This window comes from Balaenoptera ricei, chromosome 11, assembly GCF_028023285.1.
Source record: "Balaenoptera ricei isolate mBalRic1 chromosome 11, mBalRic1.hap2, whole genome shotgun sequence".
In the NCBI taxonomy this organism is placed as follows: domain Eukaryota; kingdom Metazoa; phylum Chordata; class Mammalia; order Artiodactyla; family Balaenopteridae; genus Balaenoptera; species Balaenoptera ricei.
The window spans coordinates 64993758-65013419 of record NC_082649.1 but is presented as its reverse complement, the minus strand read 5'-3'; the positions used below and the strand labels follow the sequence as shown (position 1 = coordinate 65013419).

The window sequence follows — 19662 nt, the reverse complement described above, 5'->3', positions numbered from 1 at the left end:
GGGCATAGTTGCTCTGTGGCTTGTGGGATCTTCCCGGACCAGGGATCGAACCCGTGTCCCCTGAATTGGCAGGTGAATTCTTAACCACTGAGCCACCAGGGAAGTTCCTCTTTTTTTTTTTTTTAAGCCGGATTTTTTTTTAATTAATTAATTAATTTATATTTATTTTTGGCTGTGTTGGGTCTTCATTTCTGTGCGAGGGCTTTCTCCAGTTGCGGCGAGCGGGGGCCACTCTTCATCGCGGTGCGCGGGCCTCTCACCGTCGCGGCCTCTCCCGTCGCGGAGCACAGGCTCCAGACGCGCAGGCTCAGTAGTTGTGGCTCACGGCTTAGTCGCTCCGCGGCATGTGGGATCTTCCCAGACCAGGGCTCGAACCCGTGTCCCCTGCATTGGCAGGCAGATTCTTAACCACTGCGCCACCAGGGAAGCCCCCTAATTCTTTTTAAACTGATAAATTGGATGCTATTGTTATTTTATACAACAGTGTCTGTATTGACCTGCATGCTTGCTATTTTGTTTGTTTACCTTTATTGCATCCCAGCTCTCTTCTGGGGGCATGTATTATCAGTGACACTGTTTAGCACTGTTGGCTCAAGGTAATAAAAAGCAGGCCACCTTTAGTAGGTTCTGTTGTTGTTTCTAAATTCTCTGCAAGTGATCACTCCCTTATGGTCTGCACCCAGGGCGGATGAATACCATTGTCCCCATTGGTATGCAGTTGAGCTGACCTATATTTTGAATCTGACAATCCAACATCTGCCATTCCAGGGGAAGGGTGCTGAAATCTTAGTTCTTATTCCTGCTGACTCTTCACTCATAGTGGCATGTTTTCTGGTCAGTTTATAAATCTCGGGTTGCAAGCTCACTGCTTGATCATCTCTGGTGGTCTTACAGGTAACCCAATTCAGACCTGCAATGGAAGCTTTCCCCAGTGTCTGCTTCTGCTGCTCTGCTACTGGCAGCCAGGGGGTGCTCCCCGCCCCCCGCCGTGAGCCCTTTCAACCAGGAGTTGAGGCTCTATTTCCACAGTTCAGTATCCCTACAACAGCATTACCGCCGCAGGCATCCGGCCACTGAGCAGCCCTGCCCACTTGGTTGCCTGCCGGCCAGGCCAGCCCCCCACCATTCTGGCTCCTGTAGCTGTGGCTCCACTATCTCAGCTCCCAGAACACCCAGTCAGTCATGATACAGGAAGCAGAAATTATCCAACCATTATTTTACTATATTTTCTCCATAATGATGTGAGTTGGGGCAGGAGAGAGGAACTCAGTGTTCCAAGTTGAGTGAGATGTCTCCTCACACTTTGCAAACAAGGGCCCCTGACAGCTCACATTTCTATCCAGCCCAGCTCAACCTGAGTGGGCTGGTGTGCAGATGGAAGATCCAACCTCAGAATGTGGCTTCTCGTGGCTGATTCTCAGGTTCCCCAAGTAGCTTAGCACTGGGTGTGTTTAAGGAGTCCTAAGTCCCCCGGGTGTGTAACTGGTGTCTTCATCCTGTGGGCAGGCTGTCCAGGGCACCGGCCTGGCTTTCATCGTCTACACGGAGGCCATTAAAAACATGGAGGTGTCCCAGCTGTGGTCGGTGCTCTACTTCTTCATGCTGCTGATGCTGGGCATTGGAAGCATGCTGGGGAACACGGCCGCCATCCTCACCCCTCTGACCGACAGCAAGGTCATCTCCAGCTACCTGCCCAAGGAGGCAATCTCAGGTGAGTGGGCCAGCGAAGGTGGTGGGGCTCGGGGAGGTGAGCAGAGGGAGGCGTTTCCTCAGGGGCCATGGGCTTACCGAGAGGCTGCAGCAACCTCACAGGGGTCCTGCCATGGCTCTCTCCTCTCGGGCAATCTGGGACCTGGTACACGTGATTCACCCCCATGCATCTGGTTCTCCACATCACAGGGAAGTGAAGTGGTCACCCCAACCTTGGCAAAGGCCAAACTCCCCAACATGGCCCTCAAAGCTCTCCAGGCTAGCAGAGAACCTGCTTTTGTCTTTGTGTTGACTGAAGCATAACGACAACACATATATTTCTCACACCAGAGAGCCCCTCCCTGCTCCTGCCCCGTCAGTATGCCCCCATCCCCATCCTCTTTACCGTCCGTGTAATAATCCAGCCTAAGACCATACAGCACAATTCATCTACCCCTTCTGCAGTTGGCGGACCTTTGCCTTGTGAGGGAAAGAACCTGTTTATCCAAGCATGCCTCTCCGTTTCACTCCACCACCCATCTGCTCCAGGGCAACCTGGCAGTGTCCGGAGAACCGTGACTCCTCACCCCCACATCCGGAACCCCTCGTCCCAGCCCACATCAAACCCAGCTCCCACCAGAGCCCTCTAGCGCTTAGCCTCCCCGTGCTCAGAAGCCAGCATTATGTGAGCCTCCCCTCCGGCACAGAGCCTGTTCTCCTTGTGTCCCCCTCAGGACAGCAGTGGGGCTCACTGGCTGGTGGTATAGGGTGTGGCCATGGAAAGGGGAGGTGGGAGCTTTAGAGTCTAATACTTTGTGGGGTGCCCAAGGGAGGCAGCAGAGACTGGGGCCAGAGCTTCAGTTCTGGAGACAGAAGGGCCTGTGTCTTAATTCCAACTTGTTTTCTTTCTGTGCTGTGGGATGTTGGGAAAGTTACCCGACATCTCTGAGCCTTGGCTTCCCCCTCTGTAGAGGGGGGCTCCTGATAACCTGCCCCAGAGGCTAAAGGCTCCACTGCATGGCAAGTGCCTGGGGCGTAGTGGCAGCTGGGTAAGCATTCGTTTCTTCTCTTCCCCTCCCTACTCCTCTCTCTGGTCAGATGTGAATCCTCTCTAGGGGGTCCCGTGAGGGGTGCCCTGCAGCTCAAATCTCCTCCCCTGATTCACGTCCCATGAGCTCAGTGGCTGAGTTGCTGGGATAAACAGAGTCACCAGACCCATAGCCTGGGTGAGATTCCCCTAGACAGCAACGCCTACAAGTTTCTCTTTTCCACCGAGTTTGATTCCCCGCTACTGGACAGCTCCATGAATTAACAGCAGGAAGTCCTGCTGGCACTCCTCGCAACACCTTTGCCCCATGCTCCCCAACACACACACGCAGAGGCGCCGCTCCATGACGGCTCCCACAGCCCATGCAGATGAACCGAATGGCCAGCGCCTCCTCAGGGTCCATGGCTCTTGGGCCCCACAGAAAGCTGGGTGCACAGGCCGGGGTCTCAGGCAGGTGGCCTTGTGTTCCTAGGTCTGGTGTGCCTCGTCAACTGTGCCATCGGCTTGGTGTTCACCATGGAGGCCGGCAACTACTGGTTCGACATCTTCAACGACTACGCTGCCACGCTGTCCCTGCTGCTCATTGTCCTGGTGGAGACGGTCGCCGTGTGTTACCTGTACGGACTGAGGCGGTAAGGAGGCCCCGCCCCTGCCAACTGCCCCGGAAACCCACCCATGAAGGCCATGCCTCACAACACTTTCTGCCACAGGTAGTTTCGAGAATCCCAGGTGTTCACATTATGCACATGGGTCTTTGTGGTCTACAGCCCAGGGTCCTGCTAGGTCAGTGGCAGCAGGGGGGCAGGTGGTGATGGACACGCCGCAGGGTCCAGGAGAGGCAGGGGCTGTGGTTCCCGCTGTGACAGTCTCACCCGGCCCCCTCTCCTCCCCCATGGCTGTCTCTTCCGCCGTGGGGAGCAGTTTCAAAGGCCCTGGACTGGAGGTAAGACACCAATCCGGATGCTGGGCCTGGGTCGGCCACTAGCTGGGTGCCCTCAGGCAAGTCACACCACAGCCCTGGACCTCAGTCCCCTCCCCTGGGAAATGGGGAGGTGGCTGGGTCAGCATTTCCCAAAGTGCTGAGATACTTTCCGTACTCATTTGTGTGTGTGTGTGTCCCAGAAAAATATGATTAGCCTATCCAATCCATGGTAAAACGGATATGGTCATGCTATATTGCTAAATTCAGGTAAAAGAGTCGATTTAAAAAAAAAAGCCCCCAGACGATGGAAATCACAACGGTGGGCTGCAGGCAGCTACACTTGGGAAGCAGCGCTCCATGCCAGCTCCAACGGGTCAGGGCCAAGGTGCTTCCGCTTCCTTCAGGTTTGGTCCTGCCTCCCTCTGCCCCAGAAAACCTGCTCTGGTTTCAGGGGACAAAAGCGATTCCCCTCTGGGGGCGTTTCTAGGGGGAAGGAGAGTTGCTGACAGACAGCAGGGTGGGAGGGGTGGAGCAGGGCTGCCCTCGGGGTCCCCTGGTGTTGAGGACTGGCTTCACAGGCGCCCCGCCAGGCCCTCTGTTCCCACTGTCGCTGGGCGCTGCCCTCTGGTGTACAGCAGCCGCCTCCAGCTGCAGGCCAGCACCAGGAGGATGGCCTCTCATGTCCACTCACCTATGGGTGGTTGCTTTGCCCCCTCAGCCCTTCTCCCCTCCCTGCCCCCAGGACCCCCAGAAGGAATCAGAGACGGCCCAGTGGTCGTGTTCAAACATCAGTGGCGCCCAGCACAGAATCTTCCTGAGCAGACGGGGAGGTGTGGCCTGGACTGTCTGGCTGCAACAGCATGGATAATCCAAGCTTTCTCTCCCCACCTCCAAACAGATTCGAAAGCGACCTGAAGGCTATGACTGGACACGCTCTGAACTGGTACTGGAAGGCCATGTGGGGCGGCGTGAGCCCGCTGCTCATCATCAGCCTCTTCGTCTTCTACCTGAGTGACTACATCATCACGGGGACCCTGCAGTACCAAGCCTGGGACGCCTCCCAGGTAGCTATCTGCCATCTCGGGCCCCAGGCTCGTGAGCGAGCACGGACCTCTAGTTTGCTGAAACCAAGGAACTCTCTCCAGGGTGGGGGTAGGTTATTTGTCACAACATGGAAACATCACCCAGGTATGTAAAAATACTCAGCCCAGGACAGCGGAGCTGGGCTGTGAGTTTTTCAACATGGGCTGCAGTGAAGAGAGTGAGATTCCGTCCAGAACTTCCTGGTGGCCTCTGTCCACTGAGGCCACTCAGGAAAGGCCAAGCAAGGCTGGAGGGCATGGCCCCTGAGGAGCTGGGCGGGGCAGGGACTGGCGTTTACACTGGAGTTGCTAGGACAGAACGGGGGACTGAGGGGGGCACTCAGGAGGCTGGGCTGCATCTGCTCACCCAGCAGAGGGCAGCACATCAGTGTTTTAACAACCTGGACAGCCGTATCACTGCACCGGGCCTGAGGGTCAGCCTTGGCTGTCCTTGCACAGACACACTCTCATAAAAAAGATTTACTTTTTAAGGAAAGTAATACAACTGACCAATTTGGATTTCTTTCCCTGTGGGTAGAAGATGCTGCCCCTTAGCATATGGTGTGTGTGGAGTGTGCAGACAGGGTGCACAGGGCCCGTGCTCCATCCACACACTCCACGCTGCACCGCGGCTGGGAAGGCGCCCCTGCGTCTGGTTCTGGCAGTGGTGCCGAGCAGGGCTTCCCACCCCGCAGTGGAGGAGCAGGGTGTTTCCTCCAGGCCATGCAGCCTGATACTTTTGGAAAATGCAATTAACAAACAGTGAATTCCTTAAAAAAAAGGTAGAGCAAATACAAGCACCCAATATGTATCAGATTCAGCAGACAAAGGATTATGCTGTCAAACTGCTAAAATCATTTATGTTTCCTCCCAATTCCTGTACTCATCACACAGAGTAACAACAGATGAGCAACAGAAGTCTGTGGGCTGGTTCCCGCGGCCACACTCCATGTGGCATTTTGGTTTACAAACCGTACGTACTCTGGTTGACAGCAAGTGCCTGCTCCCTGGACTTAGCTGTCCTCTGGTTCCTTTGTGGAAAGGTAGCGTAGCATTTATTGGCTTTTGGGCCTCAACTGGTTTCTCATCAGTTTTGCATTTAGGGAAACATCCACCATTCTTCCAACTAAGTCCTAAGTCCTGAGGTCCATCAACACTTCTCGTGAGATGAGAGCTGTGCTGCTGGACACAGAAGCTAATAACCACATGTAGCTATTGAAATGTAACTCATTAAAATTAAAATTTAAAATTCACTTCTTGCGCATCACCGGCCACATTCCCAGTGCTCAATGGCCACCTATGCCGGTGGCTGCTGTGTTTGGACAGCACTGGGCAAGGGTAGCCCCTACATTTAGGTGCCCTGCTGCTGCCTTGAACATAAGCCTTGGATTATTCTCATGGTTGCTCTTTCCAGGTAGCTCCAAAGAGTACGCACAGGGGGAGTTAGTCTGCCCAGCAGAGCCACTAGTGACCTGCACGCAGAGCTGGGGCAGCCCCGGGTGGAAGGATGCCCGGCCGCAGATGCTCTCTTCCTCCCGCCGGAGGGCCTGAGGCCTGGAGGGGTGGTGCCCTCAGAAGGTTCCGCACGGGAGGTTCTTTCTTCTGACACTCAGGTTCCTTCTTCAGGGCCAGCTTGTGACCAAGGACTACCCACCGTATGCACTGGCCATCATTGGGCTGCTCGTGGCCTCCTCTACCATGTGCATCCCCCTGGGGGCCCTGGGGACTTTCATCGTGCGCCACCTCAAGCGGGGAGACACAGCCTCCGTGGCCTGAGAGCTGGGCTTCCCCGAGACTGCCGTCAGCTGCTCACTATCTTACAGCTACTTACGTACAGATGGAGCCAGCAGCCTCAGCTGCTTTTGGAAGTATTGACTCCGGAAGCACTCAGCCCATCGTCTTCTCTAGAAAGGATTAGGAAGGTGAAAAGAAAGAAGACTCCCTCAGGAGGACACACACCCTGCTCACCGAGCCACCCCGCCCACCCCCCCACCTCCCCCAGAGTCACACGGTGCTTCCTACCTGTCACCACGGAGGCAGAATTCTCACGGCCAGTCTTGAAGACAACTGCTTGACTCTAGCAAAGTCCTAGAAGTAGGGCACACCGGGAGCTGAAATTTGACTACAGTTTTTATGGGATAAAATTTAAGGAATTTTTTTTTTTTCTGAAGAGATCCCAAAATACTAGCAGGCATTCATTTTTAGAGAATTTTGAAAAGGAGTTTTTTAACTAAGATGACTAATCTGAATGTCATCAATGCAAAATTAGTTCTTTTTTCAGTCACAGTGAACCTGCAATCACTGTGTTCTCCTTTGCTAATAGGATTGACTGGCCATAAAGAAAGAAGGCCTTTGTTTGTTTGGAGCTCACAAAAGGAGTCACTTTTCCCTAATCTGAGGCCTCTCAGTGGGTCCAAGACCAGTCCTCTCTACGAACAACCCCAAACCACCTTCGGCGCTGGTGTCTCACGGCACTGAAGAGCTGCCAGAGCCTCTATGAGGATGAAAGTGAAGCTAGCTTTCCCATAGACCTAAGGTTATATTTGGATATGATGACCAACTCTTTATAGGAAAGACCATGACCATAACTTAGTTTTAAATTATTTATCTGTACATAAGTTTTCTAAAATGTATAGAAAGATGGCTCTCAAACAGAACACCCAGTAAGTGAAGACACACTATTTATCATACAGCACTAGTCCACCTTGTAAACGTCTCCTGTCTTTTAACTGCAATAAGTAGGTCAAGGTTATCCCAGAAGTGAGGAGGTCCCTTACTGCTCTAACATTCCTGAATTCCATGTTCTCACTGAAGCACACAAAGTTTCTTTGAGTAGATTTGTACAGACATCTTTAAAGACACTTAAACATTCACCTGGGAAATCAGCTAGAGATGGCTTGTCTTTTAAAACTTCGTTTTCATGCCATAAACTTCCCTATAACAAGAATAGGCATTAGAAAGGTCTTAGGCAGTCTTGAACTTCCAGCTTCACCTGATGCCCATAAAAAGACCACTTGGTGGTGTTAGGTAAGCTGGACAGCCACATGTAAGTCAATGAAGTTAGAACACACCCTCACCCCATATACAAAAATAAACTCAAAATGGCTTAAAGACTTAAATATAAGACACAACACCGTAAGACTCCTAGAAGAGAACATAGGTAAAGCATTCTCTGACATAAATCGTACCAATGTTTTCTTAGGTCACTCTCCCGAGAGAACAGAGATAAAAGCAAAAAATAAACAAATGGGACCTAAATGAACTTAAGCTGTTACACAGCAAAAGAAACCATAAACACAACAAAAAGACAACCTATGGACTGGAAGAAAATATTTGCAAATGATGTTACCAACAAGGGCTTAATTTCCAAAATATACAAACAGCTCATACAAGTCAACAACAAAAAATAAACAACCCAATCCAAAAGTGGGCAGAAGACCTAAATAGACATTTCTGCAAAGACAACATACAGATGGCCAACGTGCACATGAAAAGATGCTCAACATCACTAATTATTAGAGAAATGCAAATCAAAACTACAAATCAAAATGTCACACACCAGTCAGAATGACCATCATTAAAAAGTCTACAAATAACAAATGCTGGAGAAGGCGTGGAGAAAGCGGAACCATCCTACACTGTTGGTAGGAATGTAAACTGGTGCAGCTACTATGGAAAACAGTATGGAGGTTCCTCAAAAAACTAAAAATAGTTGCCATATGATCCAGCAATACCACTCCTGGGCATGTATCCAGACAAAACTATAATTCAGAAAGATAGATACAGGCACCCCTATGTTTACAGCAGCACTATTTACAATAGCCAAGACATGGAAACAACCGAAATGTCCATCAACAGATGAATGGATAAAGATGTGGTACATACCTACAATGGAATATTACTGAGCCATAAAAAAGAACGAAATCATGCCATTTGCGGCAACATGGATGGACCTAGAGATGATCATACTAAGTGAAGTATGTCAGAAAGAGAAAGACAAATACCATATGATCTCACTTATATGTGGAATCTAAAATATGATACAAGTGAACTTATCTGAAACAGAAACAGACTCACAGACACAGAGAACAGACGTGTGGTTGCCAAGGAGGAGGGGGGGTGGGGGGAAGGATGGATTGGGAGGCTGGGATTAGCAGATGCCAACTATTATATATAGAATGGGTAAACAACAAGGTCCTACTCTAGCACAGGGAACTATATCCAATATTCTGTGATAAACCATAATGGAAAAGAAAAAAAAAAAATCACTTGGCTTTAAAATGCATGAACCAGCATTTACTTACCACAACTAGTCAGTCCTCCGATTTCTCATCAGAGGGTTCTTCGGTGTCAGAAAACCTCAGCTATCAAGGCTTGGAGAGTGAGCACACTCGGCAGCAAATACACAGCACAGAGTCTGTTCCTGAATCCTTACGGGTCACAGCCTCCGAGCCCCCAGCCCTGGTCACTGTCTTACAACAGGGGCCGCCCCTCGGGGGTTGGTCATCACCTGGGTATTTCAGCCCTGAATGCTAGGTATCCTCAGGAGCGTAGACACAAATGTTGTTCTAGAGCGGCTCTTTAATTCACAGTTGCTGTACTTCAGTGGTCCTCCACCTCAGTGTCCATTCAAACCACCCGGGAGCATTTAAACTCCTGGTGTCCAGGCCACGCCCTGGAACCTGCCAAATCTGAGAACCGGGGCCCTATTTAAGAGAGAAGGAAAATGTGTCATATATTTAGGCACACTTACATCGAAAGTGACCTTTAAAATTTTGAAAGCACTTTTGAGCATTTCTAATTGTATGGAAAAGTTACTTCTCCAGAATAATTTTTGCTCACAGAACTCAAATAGATGAAGTCCCATTATTATAGACTAATGTGCTCCAGATGAAAATGTCTCCAGCTTGGGTTCAGTTTTATTCTGCTTCCTGAGAACGCATGAAGAGCAGAACATTTCATAGTAATCCTCTTGAACCACTAAGTCCTGTTTCAAAAGATTCTTTGAATTCTTTGACTATTTTCTAGGGACTGCACAAAAGCAGTCATCTTAACATTTGTCCACCCTCTTCCAATAAGCTGGAGAGAAAAAGGCACGTTCCATCCCTGTGCCCTTAGCAGTACAATGACATTAGAGCCAGACACGGACTCCAGAAAGCTTTCTGATTATACTAAAAACACACCTACTCTTCACTTAGTTCTAAAGAATCAGGTAGGGAAATGTTTGGTTTTTTTTTAGCAATTGTCATAAATAAAACCCTAAATAAATATATCTCTAGGTCTTTTTGGTCACTTATGAAATGTAGTTTTGTTTTGAGACCTCTCAACCCAAGATTTTCCCTCCTTATGTAAACATACTAGCTAATTTTGAAAAAAAAAAGAAAATAAAGGAGAATCCATCTGGTCTCTTTTCTATTGCCTTCTCTATGTTTGCTTCCTCACATGCAGTGAAACCGCACCAATGCAGTGTATGAAGGCCATCACATGAGAAGAGGATCACATGATAACAGGAAGGGTAGCATCCAAAAGAGAAATTAGGGGAAAAAATTCTAATTTGCTGGATTTACACAGAATGTGAGCTCTTCCGAATTGCTGCAGAATCTCTCCAACCCTTCTGAGAGGCACCCTGGGCAGTCTGCCCACCTCAGGATCCCTTGTTGGCTGAGGCCATGAGAACCCACACAATAGGTTTGGGTGTGACCTCAGAACTGTCCTGGGGTGGAAAGAGCGTGTAAACTATTGTGTTAGATTTCTGTATAAGTTATTTTACATAGAAAAATTAACTTATGGGCTGTTCCACTTTATAGATAGAAAAGCTGGGGAAGAGAATTAATTCACCCAACCATTTTCTACTCAACATCCAGTCAGAGGAAGAAAAAAAACGAGCAATTTAAACAATCCTTTTGCAAGGCAAAAAGTACATCTACAAATATGAAATTCTCAACCAGAATTTTCTGACCAGTCTCTTACATGTGAATCATGTGTCCTTTCGTATTGCCCACCTGCATAGGATCAGCCTTTATGGAGTATATTACAATCCAGTCCCTGTGTAGGCTCTGGGGAAAGTTCTGGTCCCTGGACTTCATGGCTCTTAGATTCTAGAAGGGAAAAGAGACAATGATAACAAATGATATAATTACAGACTGTGATCTTTTCTAAGAAGGAAATAAATGGGCCAAGTGATGGCGTGAGAGGGACAGTGCTTCAATCAGGTGGTCGAGGAGGAGATATGTGGACTGAATTTTGAAGAAGAATGAACTAGTTATTGGAATTGCTGCAAGGTCTGTCCAGGCAGAGGCAATGGCAGTGCAAAGGCCCTCAGGGGAGAAAAAGCAGAAAGGAGGCCTGTGGTTGGACTGGGGAGGGGAGCGATGGGAGATGAGCTTGGAGAAGTGGGCAGAGACCAGGTCATATAAGGCCTTGTAGGCCACAGCAAAGAGCTCTGGTTTTCTTCAAAGAGCAACAGAATCTCACCTGAGGGTTTAACGTGGGGCCCTGCGTCATCTAGTTTACACTTGAAAGATCACTTGTAGCTATGGAGAACAGACTGGAGAGGGTTGTAGATGGGGACCTTGGAAAATTATTCCAGGAGCTACTTCAGTAAGTCCATGGGAAAGATGATGGTGGCATGGACTTGGAAATTAATATGGAGAGGAATAGGTGGGTCCGAGTTATATTTTGGCAGGGGAGAGTTGCCAAGACTTGCTTATGGACTGGATGCATAGTTGAGAGGAGAGGGGTGAAATGTTTGACTTGCTGGGTGGATGCTGGTGGCATTTCCTGAGATGGAGAAAACTCGGCATGGAACCAGTCTGCAGAGTATAAATCAAGAAGCTCTGGGGGGGGAAAAAAAAGAGCTCTGCTTGACCGTACTGAGTTTGAGATGAGATGCCTGTGAATCAGGTGGGAATATCTGGTAGGCAGCAGAACATTAGAATCTGAACCTCTGGGAAAGGTCCAGTCTAGAGGTATATATTTGGGAGTCACAGCATAAAGATGCTATTGTAAAACCATGGGTCTAAATGACATCACCTGGGGTAAGTGTGTACATGGAGAAGAGGGCTTAGGACCGAAGCCTACAAAAAAATCCAACATGTGTTCAGACAGGGCCACAGGTTCTTTTCCATCTTTCTCATTGAGAGGGGGGTCTGTGTCCCTCCCCCTGAATCTGAGTGGGCTTGTGAGTGCTCCGACCAATAGAATATGGCGCAAGGGACACCACTGGACATTAGAGGCTAGATCATAAAAGGCCATGCAAGCTTCCACCTGGTTTGCTGGAACACTCACTCCGGCCGCCCTGAGCCAACCAGGTATGAAGTCCTACTACCTTGAGGCTACCGTGCTGCAAAGCCACATGGAGGTGCTCCAGCTCACAGAACCAGCTGGGCCACCTTCCAGCCACCCTTGTACAGCACCAAACCAGCACGGACCAGAGACCAGCCCCTCTGTCAGCTGAGTATCACTGAGTGAACTCTGTCAGTGCCATCTGGAACAGAAGAGATCACCCAGCTGTGCCAGGCTCCATTCCTAACTCGCAACACTGTGAGATTACTTTCCAGAAATAGATAACTAGAACAGGGATAAAGCAGAGAGGAGACATCAGTAGGCAATGGAGTTGTGAGTAAAGCTGGACAGAACCCAGGAGAATGTGTGCTCCCAAAAGGTCAGGAGAAGGACATCTTAAATTCTCGTAAACATGACTTACAACCTGTACTTCCTACTTCTCCTAACCTCAGAGTCTATGTTTAAACCGAAGTCTAACAGGAGCTCAATTTAGGACATAAAATGTAACATGATATTTTAATAGATGATACTTTAGCTTCCTACAGCTAGAAAAGTAAACAGGCAACAGGCACACATCACTGAAAATGGTGAATGAAGAAAGACAAAAGTCTGGGCCTTTGGCTAAAACAAAAAGCAAAGACAAAGTCATGCTCAGAATAACCTGTAAAGGGAAGCGCTAAGAACAAACAGGCCATCTGACCAGTTCACGCAGGACCAGGGCATTCGTGGTAATCATTACACAGGTCACGACTCCTGTTAATTGCCTCTCCCCCTCCACCCCTGCAGTGAGATCCCACTTATGGAGCCTCTGCGTGATGTCCAACACAGAGCATGAGAGCTGGGCATCGAGGAAGAGCTCCCGCCTGTAGATTTACCTGGGTTTCTCAGCAGGGGGGTGTGTCCGTGTGCATGTGTGATCTTAGGGAACTGCCATATGGATGAGAATCCAAGAATTTAGAGTTAAGAGACGAAGTTCAACACACAAGTGAGGTTCAAATATAAATTAGAGCCCATGTTTTCTTTAACTCCAAGGCCAGAGTGCTCGCCCTCATGCGAGCCTTATTCAAAATCAATTTCACAGAATGCTCCTATTGAGATGCTCTGTAAATAAAAAATTCCACAGACCAAAAAAGTCTGGGTGCTGCTGCGTTGCATACACCCCCTCTAGGGGAGTCAAACCTCTGACAAGTCCGAGAGTTGAGAGAAGTCTTTGACTATGTTTAACCCAATGTTTCCAAACGGTTCTCACCACAGATCCCTACTGTCAGAAAACAGCTCTGAGCACACAGGACTCGTGTTATTCCAAACACACTCAGGAAAACGCTTTGCCGAACAGACTGAGAAGCTGGGGGCCCAGAGCTCAGGGAAGAGCCAGGCCATCCTGCAAGACACGGCTGAGTGAGGAAGAGTTCTCAGCAGTGAAAACACCCAGGCCAACGGGACAGAACAGAAAGCCAAAACCCCGCAAGTGGAGGGGAGCCTGATGTGTGACAGTGGCAGCACCGCACAGCAGGACGGAGGGAGTCGGGAGGGCTCTCTGCTGACTCTTCCCGTTAACCCAGTGGGAAAAGAAAACTGGGGCCTGTGTCGGATGACAGCACACAGTCCCTCCCCAGGGGCTACACTCTCCTCCCTCCATCACTTCAAGTATGGCCATGCGACTTGCTTTGACCAATGAAATGTGAACGGAAGAGACTGTCACCTTCAAGCAGAAACTTCTCCCTTTTCTTTCTGCCAGGACAACTGGTAATGTTCCTGTGTGAAGCTGTTCCGTCGCTCTGGGTCCCAAGATGCAGATGTCATGTAGCAGAGCTGCAGCAGACCCTTCAAGGATACAGAGAATGAGTGAGAAATAAGTCTTCATTTTTTTAAAGCCACTGAGATTTGGGGATCATCTGTTACCGCAGCATAATCTGATCTACCTGGATTGACACAGACCATTTCCTTACTTTATAGAATGGAGAAAAGACCTAAAGTGAAAAAGCAAAATTATGTGAAAAGAAGTCCCTTGGAGTTGAGCAATGTTGTCTTACCCAGGCACAAGGGATGGTAGGAAACTTTTGGTAAATTCAACACCATTGAAATTATACACTTCTTTCACCAAAAGTAACCACAAGAAAATGGAAAGACAAGCCACAAACTAGAAGAAGATATATGTAGTACATATAAGCAACAAAGAATTACTCTCCAGACTATAAAGAATTTCAGAAATCTTTAAGGACAAGCAATCTAACAGAAACAGGCAAAAGACCTCAAAGGCACAGCACAGGAAACATCCGATTCCCTCCAGCACCAGCTCTGAATCATGACTTTGGGTTTTTCTCTCCTTACAGGCTGTGGGAACAGACTTCCAGAGAGCCCCACCTCCCGGTATTCATGCCCTGTGTAATCCCCTCCCCGAGTGAGCTGATCTAGTGGCTTGTTTCTAATGCATAGAATATGGCACAAGTGATGGGATGACACTTCTGAGATTAGGTTAAAAAAGACTGTGACTTCCATCTTGCTGGCTTTGGTGAACCAAACTGCCAAGGTGGAGAGGTCCATGTGCCAAAGAACATAATATTTTAAAGATTTATCGTAATTTATCTGTAGTAGGAAAACTTCTGACATCAGGACTCTTAGGCAAGCTGGAGGAAAAACCCCCAAACCCTTGTTTAAGCCACTTCCCCCCAAAACACCCCTTCACACACCACACACACACATGCAAGGGTCTCCTAGGCGCCGAGGTGTCTACATCAGCATTTCCCTCGTGCTCCCTGACACCTTCCTGTGGCCTGAGAGGACGTTTTCTAATAAGCATATTGTCCCACTTCTTGGTTGACAGCCTCTATCATTTTGAAAAAGAAATTACAATTTGGAGGTGGGTATACAGGGGACATCATTTAATGAACACTATACTAAATATTCCCCTGGAATATCTGTAACTGAAAAATAATTATAAGGATAAACACAATTTTTCAAGTGGCCATAACTGGAAAGTAGAATTTCAGAAGCTACTCATTTTCTTGCTTACTTATATTGTCTAATTTTTCTATAATGACCACACATTGCTTTGCATGATTTTTATAAAAAAGAACATCCCTTTGTAAGACAAGGTATAGGAATGACACCAACATTAGTTAGAAAAGAATATGACATTTTATTTTCACTTATGGATGGACAGTACATGAATTTAGAAATATAATCATTGCAGGGTTCTGAAACATTGATACCTTAAGATCTAACGCACCAACATTAGCCCATTCACTGCAAAACAGCCACATCAGCAGTTCAGATTTGGTCTTTGTTGTGGTCACTGAAATAAGTTCTTAATGTGAAATGCCCAGTAGCATCTGAGTAATACATTACAGTAGACATGAACTAAGTTTCGATATTTCCTCTTTGGAATGAATTATGCTTATTTACAAATTAAAAGTAGGTAGTTCTAATTACTTACCCTATTGTGAGTTTTAATGACTGACTTTAAGCTACAGAGGGTTTTCCAGCTATTATTTCCTTTAGAGTTTCTAAAAGCAACAACTCTTATTAATGTTTATAAAAGATAACGTTGGAAAAAAGGTAATGTTAAAATCAAGGCGCTCTTTAGAGATATTTAAGGACAGGAAAAGGTATTACCATTGAAAAAACTGTACATATTTTCAAGCACAACACAAATATTGTAGCAGTATTTAATTGAACTATTTTAAAATAGTGGCAATTATACTTCCTTACATACTTTTCTAATTTTTAAACCTCATAATTACAATTTGAATATACAGTCTGACTTATAATTAGAACTATGCACAGCTTCTAGAGTGTATTTTTCAGATTTATTTCTGCACATAAATTAAAGTTTAAGTTGGTCCTTGATTTGGAGAGCTGTAACTACCTGGAAGCACTAAATTTTAGACACTGTTACTGACAGCTAACAAAAACCCTTAAAGAGGGAAAAGCATCAACACTACCGTGCGTGGAAAAGCAGCTGCTGCCTCCAAGTGCAACATCGGATTCAGCACAAGACCCGCTCAGAGGCCTGCATGTCTCCACGAAAGACCCCCAAGAAACCGAAAGGTCCAGGAGGAAGGAGCTGACCAGCCAAGGGTATTTTCCACACTGGGGCAATCCTGAAAACGAAGGAGGCTTTGGACCTCTAGCATAAGAGAGAGACTTCACATTCTTTGATTTCATTTACACCTTTTAAAAAAGATAAAATACACCTGAACCTTTTTCATCACACTTAAACTGCACAGCTCAAGCTGACTGAACTCATAACGCAGCCCAACTGAAGCTCCAAAGGAACACCAGACCCTGGTCTCCTCTTTCCTACCATGTAGTGACAGACTATTTCGTCCAACTACTTGATGTATGTAAAAGACATTTTATAAACAGAGTAGAGTTAGCTTATTATTAAACTAAAGAAAAGTCCAAAGATGTATGGAAAAGTATGCTTGCTAACAGCAACTGCTTCTACAGTGACAATAAACTGAGCTAGAAAAATAATTTCACTGTTTTAAATAAGGAAAGAAGCTAGATTTTTTAAAATATATTACTTATTCTGCAACAGCTGATTAAATTGACAATGAATAGATTCCTTCCATTCCGAGAGCTGAATTGAGGTTACATTTTAATTATAGAATAGCTTCAAATTATAAATATAACCATCCCAATAGTAAAGAGATCATCAAGGCAGTAACATCAGATCAATTCTAAGTCATCACCCCCACACCAAGCGCAAGATGTGCTTCTGGATAAAGGATTTAAAAAGACCTTGGGCTGATGTGGAAAGCGGGTCAGTAAAGACTCCAGTTCTGCATAATGGAATCTTCCAAGCCAAGCCGCTTTCCACAGACACAAATTCAGTCTATCTTTTCTTTCTGGACCAATCTGGGAGCATCAACAAAATCTTTGCCATTGTAAAGAATAATAAAAAATGTTCCAATGCTTGCAACTCCCCAGAAGAGCACATAGGCCAGTGTTTCTGTCCAGGTGTCACCTGTTGATTTTAAAAAACAAAGAGCTGATAAATAACAAGTCATTTTATTGATACTAGATCCAGCTTTCAGCCGTTTAGCACATCTTGACAACATTAAAGTTTACAAACACATCCAAAGGAAAAATATAAGAACCTCTCAATTAAGGTTTAAACCAGTGGTTCTCAAACTCTGGCTGGCATCAGAATCCACTTCAGGGCTCGATAAAGAATCAGCTGCTGGGCTCAACCCCAGAGTGTCTGTCTCATTCAGCAGGCCTGGGGTGGCGTCCAAGAATCTGCATTTCTAACAAGTTCCCAGATTATGCTGATGCTACAGGTCAAGAGACCACATTTTGAGAACCACTTGACTAAACTAATTTCAGGTTATATCAAGCAAATAGTAATTATTAGTTTTAGATTATATACTTAAATATTATAAGAAATTATTACTAATAGATTAGTTCACAGTCCTATCTATGACAGGTATCAGCTACTACCAAAATGCCTACACAAAAAAATACTGGGTTGGCCAGAAAGTTCATTCGGGTTTTTCTGTTATGGAAAATAACTTTACAAATATACATGCTTCAGAAAAGTTATGTATTAAAGTGTATAAAACGAAACTCAATACATACAACATATTTTAACAACATATTTAACACAACTCTCCTGATACACATTTTTTTTCAAAGCCTAGAGTACATGAAGGAAGCAGCAGGCCAATGGGAAAAGATCTATTTTGTTCTACTCCTTGAGTAGATGAACCCAGTGCTGCTTCTCTCCTGCAATAGTACTGGCCTCACCTGCTGACAGGGAAACATGCAGAGGTCAACAGCCAGTAAGAGAGCACGCCAGAAAGGAAATTCAGGGTGTAGACACTTTCCTAATAAGCTGTCAGAGAACATGCTTGCATTTATTTGCTATTCTCTTAAATACCAAAGTAGGGGCTAGAAATCAGACACTGTCATATCTAAACACCACAAAGATCATTACTTTAGAAGAATTAACTGACACGAGATGTTACTATCCACAGCATCCAATATCTCTTCACTTGAAAACATTCAAATTTCCACAATTGCTAATTTTGACAGCTCTGGGTTTTAAAACTCTTTTTGGATAAAGAAAAAAGCAGTTCCTCACAAGCCCACTCTAGGACACTCCCCAAAGGAATGGTCCGTTTGTTCACGCTGACTCTTGGTCTTGACTTCCCTTCCTTTCCAGAGGTTCCACAGGGAAATGTGAATATATAAAAAGACCAAAATAACAAAACTAATTCAGCAGTGGAGTGGTTCCCAGAAAATGGCATCCAACGGGCAATGTTTTAAAGAAAGAAGTCAAAGGATCTAGGGTGTGAACTGAACCGTGAGCAGCACGTGCCAGCTGGTCCTGTCCTCCTCCTTCCTGCCCCAAACGTGACACAGACCCCCTAGTCATGCCACACAGTGATGCTGCACTCGAGAGTCCTCGGCTTGTTTCTGCACTGTGATGGTTTTTACATTTTTAAAGAGCTGTAAAAACAAACTGTGCAAACAGAGACTGTATGTAGTTTACAAAATCTAAAATATTATCTGACTCTTCAGAAAACGTCTGCTAACCCCTGCCCTAGAGTAACAAGAGGACAGCTCCTTCCTGTGTCATGACTACCTACACTGCTGAACACTGAGGGGATCACAGAGGTGAACAGGTTCTGAGCCTCCCCTCAAGAAGCGGGCAGAATTAGTGTGGGCTGTGGGGGGTGAACAGGAGTCCTTAATTCAGCAAAGTTTTGCTGAGGGCAAAACTGTATCCCAGACACAGGGGATAAAACAATGAGTAAGACACCATCTCTGCCTTCAAAAAGTTGCTGATTCAGTGAGGAAGACGAATGAGTATGCAAATAAGTACCACACAAACAGAAATACACCTTGGGTGCATTCAGGACCCCAAAGAGTACAGCACCTCTGAAGAAGAAATCCCTAGGTGCTTACAAGGTTAAAAGAAGAAAGTGCTATAAGAGAGGTACACAAAATGCTGTGGAAATCAGAAAGGGGGAGATGAGGTCTGTGTGGGAGAACAAAGAGACACTTCATGAGAGGGGAGCGTGAGGATGGCAGAAGTCAGCCAGGCAGAGAAATGTCAGCCCAGCGAATTCAGGATAGAGGATGAGACTGGAGGTGCCTAAGGCTGCACCTCCCAGGTACAATGCAACGTGTTACACACTCAAACTCCCAGAGCACTGAACACTACTTAATATGCATTTAAGATGAAAATGTCTCCATTAACTTAGTAACACAGAAAAACATTGAGAGAAAAAAGAAAACCAATAAAGACCTTGTTAGCTCAGGTTCTTAGGCAATTTCGCTATTAAAATTTAAGAAGGGGCTTCCCTGGTAGCGCAGTGGTTGAGAATCTGCCTGCCAATGCAGGGGACACGGGTTCGAGCCCTGGTCTGGGAAGATCCCACATGCCACGGAGCAACTGGGCCCGTGAGCCACAACTACTGAGCCTGCGTGTCTGGAGCCTGTGCTCCGCAACCAGAGGCCACGATAGTGAGAGGCCTGCGCACCGCGATGAAGAGTGGCCCCCGCTTGCCGCAACTGGAGAAAGCCCTCGCACAGAAACAAAGACCCAACACAGCCAAAAATAAAAATTAAAAAAAAAAAAAAAAAATTTAAGAAGTAATGTATTAATCTATAATAACATTTAT

General features: G+C 46.5%; 2 protein-coding genes and 1 long non-coding RNA gene across 7 annotated transcripts in view; 1 reads left to right on the top strand and 2 right to left on the bottom strand.

The window, feature by feature from the left end:
• Window positions 1-10145, top strand: part of SLC6A20 (solute carrier family 6 member 20) — a 97939-nt gene extending 87794 nt beyond the window's left edge. For both annotated transcript variants that reach the window (XM_059939421.1, XM_059939422.1), the window contains exons 8-11: window positions 1507-1711; window positions 3210-3369; window positions 4558-4723; window positions 6368-10145. In XM_059939421.1, the coding sequence (XP_059795404.1) occupies window positions 1507-1711; window positions 3210-3369; window positions 4558-4723; window positions 6368-6517 (681 nt within the window). In that variant the 3' untranslated portion in view covers window positions 6518-10145. The remainder of the gene's footprint in view (window positions 1-1506; window positions 1712-3209; window positions 3370-4557; window positions 4724-6367) is intronic.
• Window positions 1202-13864, bottom strand: LOC132374927 (uncharacterized). 3 transcript variants are annotated; one of them, XR_009505826.1, is made up of 7 exons: window positions 13728-13864; window positions 10744-10839; window positions 9046-9447; window positions 7616-7676; window positions 6764-6829; window positions 6573-6645; window positions 1202-1689 (listed from the first exon to the last, which is right to left on the bottom strand). It is a non-coding gene; the product is annotated as an uncharacterized LOC132374927 (long non-coding RNA). The 3 variants fall into 3 exon arrangements; XR_009505829.1 differs by lacking the exon at window positions 1202-1689 and having other exon boundaries at window positions 4432-6645; window positions 10712-10839; XR_009505828.1 differs by lacking the exons at window positions 1202-1689; window positions 7616-7676 and having other exon boundaries at window positions 4432-6645.
• A 1280-nt stretch (window positions 13865-15144) lies between these two features.
• SACM1L (SAC1 like phosphatidylinositide phosphatase) overlaps window positions 15145-19662 on the bottom strand; it is a 58422-nt gene continuing 53904 nt past the window's right edge. For both annotated transcript variants that reach the window (XM_059939419.1, XM_059939420.1), the window contains one exon: window positions 15145-16997. In XM_059939419.1, the coding sequence (XP_059795402.1) occupies window positions 16861-16997 (137 nt within the window). In that variant the 3' untranslated portion in view covers window positions 15145-16860. The remainder of the gene's footprint in view (window positions 16998-19662) is intronic.